This window comes from Mustela erminea, chromosome 11, assembly GCF_009829155.1.
Source record: "Mustela erminea isolate mMusErm1 chromosome 11, mMusErm1.Pri, whole genome shotgun sequence".
NCBI lineage: Eukaryota > Metazoa > Chordata > Mammalia > Carnivora > Mustelidae > Mustela > Mustela erminea.
The window spans coordinates 23,017,661-23,035,352 of record NC_045624.1 but is presented as its reverse complement, the minus strand read 5'-3'; the positions used below and the strand labels follow the sequence as shown (position 1 = coordinate 23,035,352).

At 58.5% G+C, this 17,692-nt stretch overlaps 3 protein-coding genes across 15 annotated transcripts in view; 2 read left to right on the top strand and 1 right to left on the bottom strand.

Moving 5' to 3' along the window:
• Positions 1-108: 108 nt before the first annotated feature.
• ATP6V1F (ATPase H+ transporting V1 subunit F) lies at positions 109-2,614 on the top strand. The gene is made up of 2 exons (XM_032305041.1): positions 109-374; positions 2,151-2,614. The coding sequence occupies exons 1-2, from the start codon at positions 217-219 to the stop codon at positions 2,350-2,352; spliced, it is 360 nt and encodes a 119-aa protein (XP_032160932.1). The 5' UTR covers positions 109-216; the 3' UTR covers positions 2,353-2,614.
• Positions 2,615-3,178: 564 nt separating this feature from the next.
• On the top strand, positions 3,179-5,359 carry ATP6V1FNB (ATP6V1F neighbor). Its single transcript, XM_032305040.1, has 2 exons — positions 3,179-3,602; positions 5,226-5,359. The coding sequence occupies exons 1-2, from the start codon at positions 3,179-3,181 to the stop codon at positions 5,333-5,335; spliced, it is 534 nt and encodes a 177-aa protein (XP_032160931.1). The 3' UTR covers positions 5,336-5,359.
• Positions 5,082-17,692, bottom strand: part of KCP (kielin cysteine rich BMP regulator) — a 32,145-nt gene continuing 19,534 nt past the window's right edge. For 2 of the 13 annotated variants that reach the window (XM_032305028.1, XM_032305030.1), the window contains 16 exons: positions 17,421-17,500; positions 17,106-17,205; positions 16,505-16,593; positions 16,061-16,163; positions 15,827-15,969; positions 15,350-15,522; positions 15,157-15,268; positions 14,957-15,058; positions 10,809-10,895; positions 10,570-10,731; positions 9,791-9,858; positions 9,343-9,446; positions 7,698-7,765; positions 6,223-7,389; positions 5,737-6,125; positions 5,082-5,650 (listed from right to left, as the gene is read on the bottom strand). In XM_032305028.1, coding sequence (XP_032160919.1) covers positions 5,548-5,650; positions 5,737-6,125; positions 6,223-7,389; positions 7,698-7,765; positions 9,343-9,446; positions 9,791-9,858; positions 10,570-10,731; positions 10,809-10,895; positions 14,957-15,058; positions 15,157-15,268; positions 15,350-15,522; positions 15,827-15,969; positions 16,061-16,163; positions 16,505-16,593; positions 17,106-17,205; positions 17,421-17,500 — 3,050 coding nt within the window. In that variant the 3' untranslated portion in view covers positions 5,082-5,547. Of the gene's footprint in view, positions 5,651-5,736; positions 6,126-6,222; positions 7,390-7,697; positions 7,766-9,342; positions 9,447-9,790; positions 9,859-10,569; positions 10,732-10,808; positions 10,896-12,775; positions 13,193-13,326; positions 13,634-14,085; positions 14,251-14,956; positions 15,059-15,156; positions 15,269-15,349; positions 15,523-15,826; positions 15,970-16,060; positions 16,164-16,504; positions 16,594-17,105; positions 17,206-17,420; positions 17,501-17,692 lie in introns of those variants that run through there. The other 11 variants (XM_032305039.1, XM_032305029.1, XM_032305031.1 and 8 more) reach the window with 11 other exon arrangements.

The window sequence follows — 17,692 nt, the reverse complement described above, 5'->3', positions numbered from 1 at the left end:
TTGCCGCGCGTACTTCTGGGAATCGTAGTCCCCAGGTTCGGGCCTCTATAGCGCAGGCGTATTCAGATTGAGACCGTTTTACTATTGATGCGCATGTCCCGGGAGGCGGAGTGGTGAACTGCGCATGTCTAAGGGGTGGAGGTGCGGTCGAAAAGGCGGCGCACTGCGGAGGTGGGGCATCGGTGACTCCCGGCCGTCGCGGACCTGCCTGCGAGAATGGCGGGTAGGGGGAAGCTAATCGCGGTGATCGGAGACGAGGACACGGTGACTGGCTTCCTGCTGGGTGGCATAGGGGAGCTTAACAAGAACCGCCAGCCCAATTTCCTGGTGGTGGAGAAGGATACAACCATCAATGAGATCGAAGACACTTTCCGGTACGGTAGCCCGCGAGGCCTGAATGGGACCCTTTGCCTTGGGTGGGAACGCGGAGAGCAGGCGGGGGCGGCGCGGGGACCCGGCGGCCGGGCCTGCGCTGGGCTTCCGGACCCCGACACCGAGGGTCAAGGAAGGTGGTCCGGCAGCCCTTCCGGAGGAGGCCTCTGTGCTCCAAGTTCCCTTTTGGGGCTTGGGAGAACCCGGGCTATGTCAAGTCGTCATCTTCACATGACTGTGTCAGGAAAGAAGGGGAACAGAGCTCGTGACGGGCGCCGCCCCAGGGTCCCGTGTCAGCTCCGCCCACGTTCGCCCCCAGCCTTGCTAGCACTCGGCTCTTGCGGATTGGCATGTAAAGGAACCACGCACTCATCGGGAACACCTAGGCAGTGGGGTCAGGGTGGAGGTTCCTTGTGTTTTCACGTCCCTTAGAGGCTAACAATTCTGTAAGGTAGGGGTTATCGTTCTCTTTACAAGTGGGAAAACTAAAGCTCAGGGGGGTTACGTACTCAAGTACGTACCATTTGGAAGAGAGGGAGAGGGTTTGAACCCAGTCCCAACTCTCTTAAGCCAAGTCCACGCTTTGCTTGTACAGTTCCCTCACTCTTAGAATCTCCCATTGTCCAGAGTGCAGCAACCAGATACCAGGACAGTGTCCTGCTTCCGGCTAAGATCTTGCATTTCAAGTTCTCATTTCTTGCCCTGGGACAAGAGTAATAGTTTCGTAGTGTGAATGCAGGCCTACCCCTTAAACCAGGAAGTGAGACTTGAATTGAGAATGCCAGCCCCCTATGCTTTCTCACCCCTTCTCTAAGGTCCCTGTTGCCAAGTCTCAGGGACATACCACGTTGACCTGTTTTTCCCTACACAGTCAGCCCTGAGATGCAGGCTCAAACTGGTTCCTACTGCCTGGGGTGTGAAAGGCCCTCAACTGGCCTGATCTCTAAGCATTCTGGCAAAGTGACCCAAATTACCATGAGAGAAGGACAGATTTTACTCCAAGAACTTTCCATGCTTCTATCCATAGGGACCCAGAGATCATCAGGTCTAACCAGCTGTAGTGCCTGGCACAGAGCAAGCACTCAGTAAAATTAGTTTTTAATATTTTAATTAACTAATGTATGGGTGATCACAAAGAAGGGAGATCCCAGTCTAGGCTCTCTCTCTGGGGAAAGTATGATTTTCTTCCTTTTGTCTGTATTCTTGGCTCACACCAAACTTCCCCTCTGATCCATCCGCCAGCCTCATCAGCATAGACCTTAAGGCCTTTAGTGGTCTCATCAGCCTCCTTAAAAAAAAATTGTTTTCCTTTGAAAAGTTAAAGTATTCATGTGGTTTGCAAACTAGTATTTAAAAGGTTTAGACATTGAAAAGTCTTATTCCCATCCCACCCTGTCTTTTTCCACTTCATTACCTCCTTTCTCCACCCCATAAACACTTAATTGCTTATTTACCTTTTTCAGCTTTTTCTTCATGTACATACAAAGGGACAGACATGCATATTCTTAACCCTTGTAGCATACAGAATATGCCAGCATGTGCCCTAATCTTCAGCACCAGTTCACGTGGAAGCCTTCCAAGCAGGGGAGGTAGAAGCCGACCCTGACAGCCAGGGCCCTTAGATTTTTTAATGAAGTTGATCCTGGTTAGAGTGGAGAAAGTTTAGCTAGCAACCTTTGCCCTTGAACTCTGCGGTTTCTGGGTCAAGCCCATTCCCCTCTACAGCCGAGCGTCACCACCTCACAGTGGACTGCCTGCAATCCCTTCTCTCTCAACAGGCAGTTTCTAAACCGGGATGACATTGGCATTATCCTCATCAACCAGTACATCGCAGAGATGGTGCGGCACGCGCTCGACGCCCACCAGCGCTCCATTCCAGCTGTTCTGGAGATCCCGTCCAAGGAGCACCCCTATGATGCCGCCAAGGACTCCATCCTGCGCAGGGCCAGGGGCATGTTCACGGCCGAGGACCTGCGCTAGGGCCTTCCCCACAGCCAGGCAGCTTCTCCCAGGCTTGCCGTCAGCCCTTCTCTAAGTTGTGAGCCCCAGTCCCCTGCCCCTTCCCATTCCACTAAGAGGCTAAGTGAGGGGCTTCCAGGTTGCTGGGGCTCTGCCATTAAAGTCAAGCCTGGTTAGGGAACAGGAAGCCTTGAGTGTTTTCTCTCCACTACCTCTTCCCTGTGCTGTTACACAGTGTCATTGTTGATGTTAAATTAAAAAAGTAATGTTCTTGTTTCTCTCCAAACTGAGGCTGGGTGCTACAAAGGATACGCATGGGATGAGGCCCTTGGGGGGATTAGATTGGCAGGGCTGGGAAAGGTTTGGCCAAAGATACAGGCATAGCAAAGTTGGACCAGGAAGACTGTGCCAGGAGGTCTTAACTCAAGGATGGATCTTTTGAATCAACAGTGACCTGCTCTGGTGGGGAGGAATGGGAGAAGGCTTTGTGCCCAGGCCCTTGGCTCCCCCACTTCAGTCTCTCTTGGGCTAGGAACGGACCTAACCCCAACGGATGGAAGCAGAAACACAGGAAACCTAGAAGCCTGTGGTATCAGAACAAGCCTGGGTCCTCCAAGAGGCTTGGAGATCAGGGGTCTTAGCCGATGGGCTCTGGCCTGAGGTTGCCTCTGGAGTGAGGCGTGTGAGGTCTTCTCTAGGCAGGGCGAGTAGAACCCTGGCCCTGTGTGAGGTGAGGCCTGGTTGCCGGGTGACTGCCTGTGGCAGCCCCTGCTGTCAGAATGACTGTGCTTGCTATTGCTCACCCCTTGGGGACAGACAGCCAGGTACTGCTTCTTCCCCTGCTACCATGTCACGGCAGCTCAACCTGGATACGCTGCGGCAGAACTTTTGGAAGGAGGAGTATCTGCGGGAGAAGATGTTGCGCTGTGAATGGCACCGCAAGTATGGGACGATGGTGAAGGCCAAGCAGAGGGCTAAGGCTGCAGCGCGCCTACCCCTCAAACTGCCCACCCTGCACCCCAAAGCCCCACTTCCACCTCCACCAACCCCCAAAGCGATGCCAACCAAGGCCCCCAGCCCTGCGCTGGAGACCCCTACTATTCAGTCAGAAATGTACCCAGTCCCGCCTGCCACCCGGGCTCTGCTGTATGAAGGCATCTCCCACGACTTCCAGGGGCGCTATCGCTACCTCAACACCCGAAAACTGGACATGCCAGAGATGCGCTACATCTTCCCCATCACCACCAGCTTCACGTACGGCTGGCAGCTGGGTGAGCCCCAACCTCTCCACAATCATCCCCCTCATGAACACAGAGCCCCTGCCCTGAGAGGCAAGCCTTGCTGTCAGCACTAGGCACGCGAGACGTGGTTGGGGGTGTCCATTCTAGTGGGGGGTCCACGCCGTGAACATAAGACAAAGGACCCATTTGAGAAGGACCAGTTCCATGATGAGACTAGGGAGTGATGGGGGAGATGGCAAGGGATGGGTGAGGCTTTAAGCTGGATTGTCCAGGCAGGCCTCTCTGGGGACCTAACAGAAGTTAAGTGACACAAAGGAGGAAGTTGGATTTTATCCAAGTGGGAGATGAAGCCACAGAGTGTTTTAAGCCCGTGAATGGTAATGGTAGGGTACTAACTATTCTGTAAGTAACGGCCTTTCCTGGGAAAGAGTCAACTCTAGCAGCTGAGGTCTGCATCTGTTGGGTCACCCTGGCAGGAGAGGACGATGGCTTGGGCGAGGGTGATTAGCAGTAGAGCCGAGGGACATTCAGGCTATGTTTTGGAGGAGGAGTCATGAAGCCTGCTGATGGACTGAATGACAGAAGGGGAAAGGAGACTGTGGCAAAGCCCGGGTGTTGGGCCCAAGCTCCTCGACAAGGAAGATGGGGAGGAGCAGGGCTGGAGGGTGTGTGAAGACAGGTGGGCCCTGGCCGTGCTGGAGGGGCCAACGAGGCAGCTGTGTATGGAGGTCCCCTCTCTGGAGGGAGGTCAGAGCCGAAGGTGCAAGTTTGGGGGTCATCAGGATGTAGGTGCTATTTAAAGCCTGAGGTTGGGTGGGCTCACCCGGGGAACTCCAGGAGCTGGAATGTGACACGAGAGACAGGGGGCACAGAGAGGGGTAGGGAGATGATGTTGGTGGGCAGGCTGTCCACCTGGACCGAGTCTGCTTTCTCTGTGAGGCTGAGTCAAGGTTGTCCACCTGGAGGAGAGGGGGGAGGCAGTGGTGTAGCTGGAGATGCAGAGTTAAATGGCACAGGAAAGGGAACATGCCCACAAGTGTGGCAGGACTGCTGGGTGAGGCCGTGTCCTTTGCTCTCTGTGCTCCTGAGTTGCAAGTGAGGCAGCTCAATCATGGGTCGCTGTCCGTGTGTGTCGTTGGCGGCCCCCGCCCACCCGCGTGCTTGAGTGCCTGGGCGAAAAAGGTGGATGGTTGGGGATAAACACGGCTGATGTTTTGCCTAAAAATTTCCCCCACTTTCCTTAGGGTCCTAAAGGGAAGGGGAAAAGAGGAATTTTCCCACAAAAGCAGAAAGCATGTCCCAAGAGAGCAGGAGTTAGAAGGAAACCCTCTCTCTCCCAGAGCCGTCTAGCTTTGTCTGTCCCCATGACCAGCACTGCTGGGTGTCCTGCCACCGGCTCTGTGGAGGAGCCTGAGGTGGGAGAAATGATGGCACGTGACAGACTGGCCAGTTCGGCTGTCCCTGCTGGTCTGGACCCCCAGCTGGTTCCCTGTTTGCCCACAGCCAGTGTTCCTCAAAAGTACCTTTTATTCCTTCACACTTCCAATGTGGATACAATACAGGCAGATTCCTAGGGCTTTGTAGGCAGGGTTCCCACGCTCCGCAAGTTCCCTTTCCCAGGCCCCATTCCTGGCCTCTGACATCTTTCCGCAGGCCCCCCAGTGAAGCAAGAACTGGTCTCCTGTAAGATGTGCCGCATTGAATCGTTCTTCCGAAAGAATGGGGCCTTCTCGCTGCTTGACCCTCAGGACCTGGCTCTCTGACGGTGGCCAGGCAGTGGACTGAGCAAGGGAAGAAGAAATAACATGCCTCCTGGTGGGGCCGAAGCTGCTGTGTGTGTCCGTGTGTCTGGCCTCCCAGGCCCTGAGGCAAAGTTCTGGGCCTTTCTTGGAACCACCTCTATTCTGCCTTTGCTGGCCTGCCATTTGCTGGCTTTTTCCTTAATCCCCATCTTTTTCATCAGCCGTTTGAGGATTCAGCAACGACTCAAGGGGGCTATGAAGGGTGGGCGCTCCTCTCTAGGCAAGGGCTCCTCAGCGCCAGGAGGCCACAGTAGCTGCTGGAAGCTCTGGGTGTTCCTGGGTGAGAGTGGCCCGTCATCCCAGAGGCCAGAAAAAGGGAACAACCCTCCCTCCCCCATCAGCGTCCCTGGCCTCCCCCTCACCTGGCCCCTATGGCCCGCAGCCGCCAGGTCCTCTCCTGGAGCCCTCGCTGCAGCTGCTCCCGCAGGGCCCGTCGCTGCCCCACCCCGTCCTCCTGCGGTGGGCCGAGCGCTGAGTCCCCGGGCGCCTGCCCTGCGGTCCGGAGGGAGCCAGCAGGAGGCAGCACCCAGCAGATGCGCCCCTCCGGCCGTTGGTCTGTGTCGGTGCCGGTGCGCGACAGAAGGGACCCGGGAGGCGCCCCCACCCACCCCAGCCCTGGCAGGATCGTGGGGGCCCCACAGTCTTCTCCCGTGAGTCTTGCCTGTGGCGGGAGCTGGGCCGGGCTGGGTGGGGGCCCCAGAGGGTGCACCCGGCAGTGGCGGTTCCAGGCGAGCCGGAGGCGTTCCAAGACCTGCGGGAGGCGGCTGTCAGTGGCCACACGGGTCCGCCCCACGTGTTCCTCATGCCTCTCGTGCCCCAGGCTGGCCCAGCCCGGCCCGGGTACACACCCAGAGCCTCTGCTGCTCGCGGGCCTGTTGCCCCCGGCGCCTGGCCGCGCGGTGCAGCTCCAGCAGCCGCTGCAGGGCGGTCTCTTTCTGTGCCGCGCTCACGGACACTGACACCTTCTCCCGGTCTGGGAGCCTGGGCCACGTGGCCTTCGAGGCACCGGGGGCCTCCGCGCCACCCCTCAGCTCCCCAACAGTGCCCAGGAGCCTAGTGGAACCGCCGGGCACCTGTTCCTCCGTGCCCGGGCTTCCTTCCAGGCCCCGAAGTCCGTGTGGGTCGGGCACCGGCCCTGGGCGCCCTGGGAGAGCCAGCGGGTGCCCCTGCGGGCCCAAGCCCCCGATGCCTGGGGCCGCTAGCGCCTCTGCCTCTGGGCCTGGGAGCCTGGGCGGTGGAAGGGGAGGCCGTGCCCCCTCCTGTGCGGCCCTGGGGTCTCCTGTGGCCGGCTTTGGGCGGTCAGTTTGGCCCTGCGTCAGCTGGGTTGTCCTTTTCCCGGAGCCAGGGCTCTCCCTTCCCCCAGGCTGAGGCTTCTGTTCTCCCGGGGACTTGCAGAAATCCCTAGAAATTCCCAGGGAACCGCCTTCCTCTGGGGGCTGTGTGGGCGCCTCTCCCGCAGCCACCCCCCAGGCTTGTGAGACTCGGCCTGGGAAAGCCCAAAAGCTCTTCACTTCCAGACCCTGAGTCTCCTTCTGCGGCTCCTGCAGGACCTCTTTTCTCTGGCACTCAGGGCTGTTGTGTCTTTGACCTTGAAGACACTCTCTCCTCTCACTCTGGGGAGCCTTCCCCCCGGGATACACGGAGGCTTCCTCCCTCAGAGCCTGAGTAGCCTCCCCACTCTGACCCTGGTGTATCTTCTCTCTCGGACTCAGAACTTCCTTGCTCTCCCCCCTGGGGGCCTCCCCTCTCTGACCCCCGGGGCGCTCTTCTTTCTGCTCTAGAGGCTCCTGCTCTCTCTGCCTCTGAGGAATCTCAATCCTCAGCAGTTTCTGAAGTTCTGCCCTCTCCTGGCCCAGGCTCCAGTCCAGCCCCTCAGGGGGATCTTGGGGTTCTGACAGGCCCTGGGAGGGCAGGCCTGAGGGTCTTAGAGACACGAGCTTCCTCCCCCATAGGCTTGTGGACGGCCTTTGGGTTGTAGGTCGGGCTTGTCTTCTTTCTCCTCTCTGGGCCAGGTCCTGGGAAGGAAGAGCATTTGGGCCCAGGCTTGTGAGGGAATCCCCACGCCAGGGCCACTTTCCCCAAGCGACCCTGGAGACTTCAGAGGCTGTCCCAGTGGACCTCATTTCCATTACAGCCCTTGCCTGATTCCTGAACTCGATAAGCCTACTGTATGTAGTGTAAACGGTGCTTCAGGGAGGGCCCCTTCTTCTCCCAGCTTACAGGAGGTGGCATCACTTCCCCCCAGTAGCCTCCTCTAAGGCAGACCCCACCCCTGCTATCCCCAATCTGAGAGGGCCTTTGCCCAGAACATTTTGACTCTTACCTTGAACTTAGAGCTTCCTGGGTCCCCAAAGCTACTGCTGGTGGTGGGGTTCGGCTCTTGTAAGCCATCTGAGGGAGAAAGACCAATGTCAGGAACCCTCTGGTCATGTCCCAGCCCCTCACACACATTCCACCTGAACTGAACGAGGGAGTCCCCAGCACATAAGGGGAAGGGGACGCCCTGACGACTGATGTTTGAACTTCAGCGCTGTCGCAGCTCATTGGTCCACCTTTCTTTAAACTCCCTGCCATGTGCCAGCTTGTTGGACTGGCCTGCCAACAGCCCACCACACCTTCCTCATCCTCCCAGCCAAGGCAAGAGCACCTCAGAGGAACATGAGCAGAACCTGCGCACCCTTGTCCTCAAAACCTCCACGGGATGCCCCGGGGGTGGGAGTGGGGTGGGGGGAGGGTCTGTTGGCCAGGCTTGTCAGTGCCTTATAAGGGCACCCCACTTCCTCCTGGTGGGCCATCTAGGCCCATCAAGAAACCCACTGTATGCACCTTACTTTGCTGTTATTAAGAAAAATCCTCTTTAGGTCTTTCTTGGTTGCTGACAGTAAAATCAAAAGAAACTCAAGAAATGAAATTTTAGGCTGAAGCCTGCCCTAAAAACTGCAAGTTTCATAATTAACAAAAGAACTCTAAAAATAAAGATAGGAAACGTCTCTGCTCCCGTGCAGCTGTGAAGGAAGGAGAGTCATTCTGCATCCCTAAAACTGTTAAAAGAACTTGATTTCTTAAGATCCTAAATGGAGAACGTTCACAAGAATATTTCATCTATGCAATGTGGATGTGTGAATATTCACAACAGTAACCAAATGGGTATGTTCTTTGTGAAAATGTCTTTCAAACAAAGGAGTCTGATAAGACTCCCAAGCCTTTAGAAATGATTGCCGCGAACAGTGAACATAACCCCCAACCCCGGTCCCCTCACAATTCTAATCTGTTGTCTTACTCGACAACTTATTTCTCTGGTTATAAAGTTGTAACTGATACTTCTGTATTCCCAAGAGATCTTTGCCTTGGAAAAATCTGTCGATCAGAAAAACAAGCGTTGGCTCTTTGCTTTTTCTCTCACGCGCATGATGCGACGATGAGAGGCTTATGGCTCAACTAGGTTTATTTAACCAAAAATTCGAGAGTCTGTTTCATTCAAATGAATAGGCCCAGGGTTCACAGCATCTCTCCCATGGGATTCTAATTGCCTGTTTATGGTTATACCCTCACTAAGCTGTGAGCCCCGCAGTGACAGGGACCAAATGATAAGGCCAATGAGGCCAACATGATCTGTATGTTCCCAGTGCCCAGCGGGGAGGGGGAAGGGGTGGCAAACAGGTGACATGTGCTGCTGTTTCATTCCCTCCTCCCTGGGCCACTGCACACAGTCGTTGCCAGCACTCCCTCCCCGGAGCCCCAGTTTAGCTTCAGAATCCTGGACCCAGTGCCTGAGACAGCTGGTACTGAACAGGTAGAACTGGGACATAAAATAAAACCTACTTCTTGTCCCCGGGTGCTCCTTGGCACCCAATAAGAAGTATGAGATGAAGAATGACTGAGAAGGGGACTGGAATCGGGGCACTTGGGATGAGGACTTCCCACCACCTCCCCATCTTATCTGGCTACCAGCCAGGGAGTCAGCGTACCCGGTGTAGGCTCTGCAGGCATGGGAGGTCTCTCCCACCGGGGGTCTCTGTCCCTCCTAGCTTCGCCCAGATCCAGGGCCCATGATGGGTCTACTGCCTGCCCCCTGCAGGGGTCAGAGGCTGTCTCAGAATCACCCTTGTAGCCCATTGGCTCTGGAAGTGGGAGGCAGCCTATCTGTCTCCCCACCCCAATGCCTGAGCCCAGTCCAGGGTGGTCTCTCCCAGCTCTGTCCCCACCCCTGGGTCCCAGGAGCTGGAACTCGGGGATCACCCTTTCCAGGGGCTGTGGGGTAACCCTATGGGTACAACTGAGTGAGAACCCCAAGAGGAATGTTGGGCATAAGGAAGAAGTGCTAGGCAGGACCGTGGAAAGAGAAAAAGGGTCCAGTGTTTGGCCCTTCTGTGTGGCAATACAAACTGGACAGAGTTTCCTGGGAGAAAGACTCACCCGTCTGGAAGCTGGTGGGTCTGGCTCAGAGAGTCCCCAGCCTGAGGCAGTGGGCACAGCCTGGAACTCTGGAAAGTTGGAGGGTGCCCCAGTCCACAGGGGCTCATCCCCTGTGTGGTGGGCAGCCTTGAAGATGGCCCACGATCAGCCCTTCTCCCGGTGTCCGTGCCCATGTATGACCCTGCTCTCTCCCCCTCCTTGTGAGGAAACAGGTCACTCCCACCCATGCGAGCCTTCAGAAGAGACCTCTGTTCTGGCCAACAATGCTGGCTGGGCCCTCCCTTAGCGGTTGTCCACTAACACCCCCACTCACTACAGCTGAGGATGCCTCAGCTCTCAGAGGGGGCTGCCAACCTGCCCCAAGAGCCTCTGACCATTGGTGACTGAGACCCCGGGCCTCTGGGCCTCTGCCCTCAGGAACCAAGCCAGGCTTGCTTTCCTCCCACACTGCAGCCATGTCTAAAGCCTTCGAGATAGCATCACACCACTGATTTGATCAAGATGGTCATTAATTGTGCAACGGTAACATCAGGCTGTATGTAATGAGCAGGTCCTGGGCACTAGGCAACATGCAAAACCTTCATGTGGATGAGTTCACTGGGGCTCCCTCCGAGTAAGATCGATTACCTTCCCCATTTCGTAGCTGAGGGAACAGAGGCTTACATTCCCCAGGGAGCATCGGTACAGAGACAGAACCCAGGCCCATCTGTGTCCGAAGCCCCTACTTCTCCCACCTCCTTCATGACCACCCCCCCGCCTCCAGCCAGGCCCCTGCTCACCCTGCTGGCCCACCGCTCAGGATCCCCGCCTGTCCCACCATGGGACTTGCTGCGCTCGCTCCATACACACCGGGCCTGGCCCCTCAGACCACAGAACTGGGCCCAGGGGGGCCAGAAGAGGCTCAGCCCTGCCCCAGTCAGCAGCTCCAAGTCCCACAGGAGCTGCAAAAAGATGGGGCGCCAGGGTAGGAAGGGGTGCCCACTCTGCCCTCTGCCACGCCCCTTGGCCAGCCCCCTACCTGCTCCTGGGCCCTCCGGCTCCACTCCATCTCCAGCAACACAGTGGGCAGCTCCAGTCCTGAGCGACAGGCCCGACTCTCCCGCACCTGCGGGGGACGAGATGGAGTCAGGCCTCCGCCTTGCCCTTCAGAGGCCATGCCCCACCTCCCTCACCTGCTGCAGGGCAGCCTGGAGCTGGCCCAGGGCTGCAGGGCGTCCAAAGATGTGCTGGTACAGGGCTAAGGCCTGCCTGTGGCTGCAAGGGAGCCATGGGCCCCCAGGTGCGGCTGTCTGCTCCATGGGGAGGGGGCGCCAGAGCAGGTGTCCCCTCCCTTCCTCCCTCTCCTCTGCTGCTCGCCGCCGGGAGAGGGGAGGACCAGGGAAAGAGGAGGAGACAAAGGCTCCCAAGCTCAGTAATGCAGGGACCTGACATGTGAGCCGGGGCCTGGACCCCAGCCAAGTCTCAGGGAGCCTCAGCCTGCCTTTGACCTGGGGTTCTTGGCTGTAAGGGGCGGCAGGGCAGGGCAAGGCCTGTGCTGAGAGCATGTGTTGTATGTGTACATATGAGGCTGGCAATGGTGCTCCATCCACGTAACCCACCCCACGCGGGCCACGCGGGCCACAGCCACCGACGGCGCACTTACTGTGCGAAATGGGTCCCAGCCTCCCCATTCCGGTCTACGGAATCCATGCCGCCCCACAGAGGTGAGGTGCCCTAGCTAACGTGGGTGTTGTCTTCCTCCTCAGGAGGAAGGTGGACGTGATGATGAATGGGCTGGGGGGAAACGTGGTCTGGGGAGGGGGCAGGAGCCACCACAGGCAGGACAAGGGCGAGCACTTCCCAGGTGCCTGCTCCATGGTATCCAAGTGCAAGGTGCTGGCCCCGGGTCACTCTGCTGACTCATCCGACACACGAGATGCAGCAGGTTGAGGGCATGGTTTGTGTAGTTTATGTCAAGGTCAGGGACAAGGACACGAGCTGGTCTGTCATTGCCACGTCCCCTGCTGTCGGGAGCAGCCCTGCGTACCCACTGCTTTGCAGCCGCTCAGCGAGAGCCCAGGGCTGCCTCTGCTCCCTGGGCCTTGGCACACGTGGGCTGAGCGGGCCAGACGGCTAGTCTCGGGTCAGTCCAGCTCTCCCTCCACTGCTGCTGAAAGGTTAGGGAGCTGGCAGTAGAACAGGGTACCCCCTCATCTTTTACCCAAGGCCCCTATGTCACCAAAACAGAGTCCTTTTTGCAAAGGGACTTTTCAAAGAAATAGACTTATTTTCTATTCCCAAACCTATGTTCTTTCTCCTACAAGGATGTCCGCTCCTCATACCACCATCCAGGGTGGGCGTGGCTGTGAACGCACACAGGGGCCCACGCGTGTGCTGCGTGTGTTTATCTGAGTTTCTGAGGAGTGTGCATATGCACATGGGTGCATACGTGTGTTCATATGTGTGTTATGTGCATGTGTGTATTATGTACATATTATGTGTGTATTATGTGCATGTGTGTGCGTGTGTGCATGTGTGCCTGTGTCCGTATTTCCTCATGGTCTGTTATGTTTCCTGTCCCCCATCCCAGGCAAGGAGTCCCTGTCACCAGCTCTTAGAGAGGCCCTGGATGCACCTAGCCTCCCCAAAGTCGAGAGGAGAGGGAACACCACGTGAGGTCTGAGCCCCTTTTCTATGCTCCTCAGCGCCCCCACAGGATTCTACGTGAACCACCCAGGGACCAACATGGGGACCACGGGCCATGCTTGAGACATCATGTGAGCACAGAGCTGAGACGGAGATACCTAGGTCCTCCTGCTGTCCCGTGCAGGTTTTCCCAGGCAATGCCAGGGTATGGCAGGCACTGGCAGCCCAGGCAGCTGCGAGAAGTGAGCAAGGTCCAGGGCTCAGTTCCCACAGCTGCCACCTCTTGGATTCGGGGGACACAGACCACTGGACCCCATGTTCCAAGCAGCCCACGCCACCATCTAACACCAGGAGAAAACACACACACACACGAGTATGCCTTAGGAGAGCCCCAATTTTACTTCCTCTTACTGAACACACTGAGGTCTTTGTGTGACACAGGCCCAGGCTCCTGGGGCCTGGATGGGGCCCTCTGTCCATGGCTCTGGAGTCCTGGTATCATCCTGGCTCCAGGTGACCCCTGGGGCTACTGGCCAGGGCTGGGCAGAGGTCTGGGGGGCTGGTCCCCAGTGAGTTGGACAGGTGGGCAGGCCTCGGGTGAGATACAGTGGGCCTCGTGCTCCACCAGGCCCGCAGGGCACTGGCAGCCAGGAACGCAGGGCCTCACGCAGTGGGCCGCCAGCTCTCCCAGGGGAACGTGCTGGTTGAAGCAGGTACGGGGACAGGGCGGGCCACACTCATCGAACACGAAGCCACGGTCCAGGGGACAGCCCACCACTGCAGGTGGAATGGAAGGCAAGGTCATGGGGGACCCCTGGCGATGAGGCCCTCCTGCTACCTGCTAACCCCGTCCAGACCTGAGCCCCCTGTGCCACCCTCTTCCCCAACTCGCACTGGGCATCGCCCCTCACCACAGAGTGTGGGGCCCCTCCAGGCCGGCGTCACCCCTGCCTGGCGGCAGTGGCTGGCGTAGGCCTCCAGGGCGTCACAGAGGCAGGCATCGGCCAAAGAGCCGGGGCCACAGGCACATAGGTCATACACGCAGGCGGCGAAAAAGGGCTCCGGTGGCACAACAGCGTGGCAGCGACTGAATGGGGAGGACTTCAGCACCCCACACCGGGCGTTGGCCTCACGCCTGGCCCGGTAACCCGATGCCTTGCACGGATCCACCTCGCGGCCCTTGAAGCATGGCCGGCTAGGTCCCGGCCCTTCTGGGACCTAGGTGGGAAGAGTGACCGTGATGGGACAGCATCCACTGGCAGCTGACCTTTGTGTGCTACGTTCTTCAAAACACTTTCCACCAAATATTTTGGTTTAGCTTCAGAAACCTCCCTACAGGAACAGCAAAGGAAGTACTGGCAACTTTCTCCTTGTCCCCATTTTACAGATGGACAGCCAAGGCCCAGAGCAGGTAAGGGATTTATTCAATGTCACATAGCGGGCGAGTGGCAAGGCAGGGCTTGCGGATTTAGGGGATGCCTCTTTCATCAGGTCGTCCTGCCCCCCACCCCTGCCCCAGCACCATGACAGGCCAGAAGCCCCCAAATCATCCTGAAGCTGCCAAACCCATCGATGTGTTCCCCCCACCCCCGACTTCCCATGTAAGCCGGCTGCTCTAAGACTCCCACTCAGTGTGCCTCCCTCAGCCACCCAGCTCCGGTGCCGCTCACCTGCCAGCTATTCCCAAAGGCAGCCTCTGTAGGCAGGAGCAGCCCCTCAGGGCCCTGCAGGTCATCCTGGGCAAAGCCATTGAAGTTCCCACAGAGCCCGCACATCTGGCCCCGGTAGGAGCCTGGTACGCTCACCTCCACCTGAGACTGCCCGTCCCACAGCACCTGTGCAGCGAGCCTGGGATTGGGGAGTGGGGAAAGGTAGGGACCCCATCCTGGCCCCAGGCACTGTCAGCACCCTCCACACTGTAGGGGAGGAGAATGCGTGGAGAGAGGCTCCCCACGGAGCTGGGCCCCTGGTGAAATGCAAACCCGCTTCCAGAGGGTCACTTTCTCGTGGGCATTAGAGCCTTACAGAGAACAAAGCACAATTCGAGTCCAGATCACAAGGGTAGACAAGCCTTCTTTTAGGAATTTACAAAGTGTACTTCTTGCCAAAGGCAGGGAGAAATTCACTCTCTGGCATGGGAGTTGGAAGGATCTCAGGAGCCACCTAGGAGACCTTAACTGACATCCTTCTAAAAATCTACCATATATATATATATATATATATATATATATATATATATATATATATTTTTTTTTTTTTTTTTTTTTTTTTTACCAGTGAGAAAACAGGCCCAGAGGGGACCTAAGTGCCCCACTGTGTTGGTGGCTGAACCAAGATTAGAAACTAGGCTCAGATTTCCTTTCACTCTACCCAGGGTGTCTGATCATGATTCCTCTCCTCCCCTCAGAATCCAGCAGAACTTTCTCACCTTCCTGGCCTGATCTGGCCCTGGCCCTAGCTGGTATTCCCACTGCCTCTCCAGATAGAAAGTCCTGAACAGGCCGGGAGCTCCCACACCCTCACTGGCCCTGACAGCGGCACCTGGAGCCCCGGCTGGGCGTGCAGGATCACGGTGCGTCTCTGCAGCTCCACGTACAGCAGCGGCTCCTGCAGGAAGGGCAAGGCCACCGGACGCCCATCCACCTGGAGGAGGGAGGCAGGAGGAGGGGTGGCCGCGGGACTGACAAGTGGACGGCGGACGGCGCAGGACCGACCTTCCCCGGGTCCTCAGCTCTGCTCACCGTGACCACTCCACCCTGCAGCAGCCCCACGGTCACGTCTCCGAGCTGCACCGCCACCTCCTGGGTCCAGGCCACACCCCTCCGGCCCCGGTTGGTGTTGGTCACGTGCACGCTGTGGAGGGAGAGGCTCAGGTGCCGGGGTCAGCAGGGACAGGTGTAGGGAGTTAGGGAGGAGGCACGGGGGTCTGCGCACCTGAAGTCCCCTCCGCGGCAGTCCTTGGCCAGCACGTAGCTGCAGCTGCCCTGGAAGTGCAGCAGGCGGCCGTCGAAGGTGCGGTAATGAGGGTCTCCGAAGGCCATGCAGGAGGCGGGTCGAGGCAGGCAGCGGGGGCAGCAGCTGCCGGGACTGAGGGCGGGGGCCTCGTCCTGGCCTCAGCCCCAGATCCAGTCAGCAACATCGCCCTCCCCGCCATGCCCCACGCAGAGACTGCCCCGGACCGAGGAGCGCCTGGGAATCTCCAGGGACTCCCGCTCCGCTTCCGGACTCACCGCGAGCGGGCTCGGGGCGCCGCCTTGTGGCCACACCTGGGAACTCCACGGCCCCGGGTACTCCCGGCTCCGCCACGCGGCGGCCGCTCCCCAAACCCTGCCTCCTTCCTCCCGCCTGGTCTCACCCGGGTGTGGGTGCCACGTGCCCACTCACCCCACCGCCCTCGACCGCGGCACTCACAGGGCCACAGGAGAGCGGCGGGCAGCGTTGGCTCTGGCAGCGCACCGTGCCGGCCACACAGGAGCAGGTGGTGCAAACGTCCACCGCCCAGCTCTCCCCGGAGGCCACCTCCCGGCCCTGGTGCGCGCACGACTGGGCGGAGGCTGAGGGGACAAGAAGCGGGGTAGGGTCAACTGCCCGTCCCTCGCACTGGGTCTCGCTCGTACCCAACCCCGCCGTCGCTCTGGCTGTCACCTTGGCATCGCTCACAGCAGCCGCCGGCCTCTGGCACCTTCGCCCAGCCCTGCGGGCAGGAGAGGGCGGGGCACTCTTCCGGGTCGCACTCCACGTGGCCCCCCTGAGGAGGAGTCATTGCACTAAAGACCTCCTGCAGGACCTGGGGGCCCTGGGCCTCACACTTCTGGAGGCCCTCTGGGTCACAGTCTGAGGCAGCCACCCCTTCTCTCTGCCCCTGCCCCAAAAGAACACCCAGGTCATGTTCAAGTGGGGGATGAAATCAACCCTTAGTTCCTTGCCCCAGCACACGGGAGCCGCTGCCCGCCCTCGCTCAGAGGGGCCGCCTTTTTCTAATTACCTCAAAGACCCCATATTCACTGGTCCAGTGTCCTGAGACTCCTCTGTCCATCCATCCCTAAGGCCCTCTGCCCCACCCCTGCCCATCCGGTGACCCCTGCTCACGTGGCAGGTGCACATAATGCACGGGTTGCTGGGGTCCTGCCAGCTCTCTCCATCGGCCACTCTCCGGTCCTCGGCCTCCACCACACACTCTGAGAAGGAAGAAGTGAGGACGCGGGAGCACTGTCCTTCCAGCTACATCCTCCTCTCTGGAGCCCACCCAGAAGGCCCACAGCAGGGCAGTGCCACACCCCTCCACGGGCACCCTGATGCTGCTGATTTCCTCAACCAGTGTCCAGATGACCTACTAGATGGTAGGCCTTACCCCAGGGCTCAGGAAGCAGAAAGGGCCCCGGAAGCCCAAAGAGCCAGAGGCTGGAACCTTCCCATGGGCCAGCTGCCAGCTCACTGCAAACCCTGGTCAGTGGGCCCGGGGTCCCTCAGCCCACCGACAAGTCTCAAGTGAGGCCTCGAGAATCCAGACTTCATTCCCTGCTTTTCTTGGCTTTCTGCGCCCCCATGAGTAACCCTTTATTTCTCCAAAAGAATGAAGCCTGCATTTGGAGTATAGACCCTAGGTTGCCCATGTAAGCCTTTGGATGCCTCCCTGCCTGGCTACCCCCTGGGTTCAGGCTCAGAGATGCAAGTCAAGGCTGGCACTTACCTCGGCACATGGGGCAGCAGCTCCCAGGGGGGGTATGGCGCTCTGACAGGGGACAGCTGAGCTCGGGACAGGCCCGGTGAACGCAGAGCCATGTCAGGTCCTGTGGAAGGGCGTGTGACCACCACCGGCAGAGATCAGCAGGGAGGGAGCATGGTGTCATTGGAAGCAGGCCTAGGCCAGGTATGATGTCCCAGACAAGTGGGTGGATGTTGGGGTGAGTGGGGAGCCTGGAGCTGCTGCAGGGCAGGGGGCACTGCCACAGCTTACAGAGGAGGAAGAGAGAGCTTTGGGAGTCTCCGAGGCAGAAGGGTTCACCTGGCACTGGCAGGTGTAGCAAGGGTCAGGCGGGGCCAACTCAGAGCCCAGCAGGCTTTCTGTGCAGTTACTCAGCGCCTCTGTGAAGACAAGAACTCCATGTTGGGGGGAGAAGGGGGCAGCAGGGGGCAAAAGCCCACCTACCCACTGTGTCCCCAGACATCTTAGGCCTAGGGCATAGTTCTATCCCCAGCACCCTGAGTCTAAGAGAAGTCCTCTTTCTTCTGGGGTCAGCAAAAAAAAAAAGTTTAGACTTTTTAAAAAGAACATTA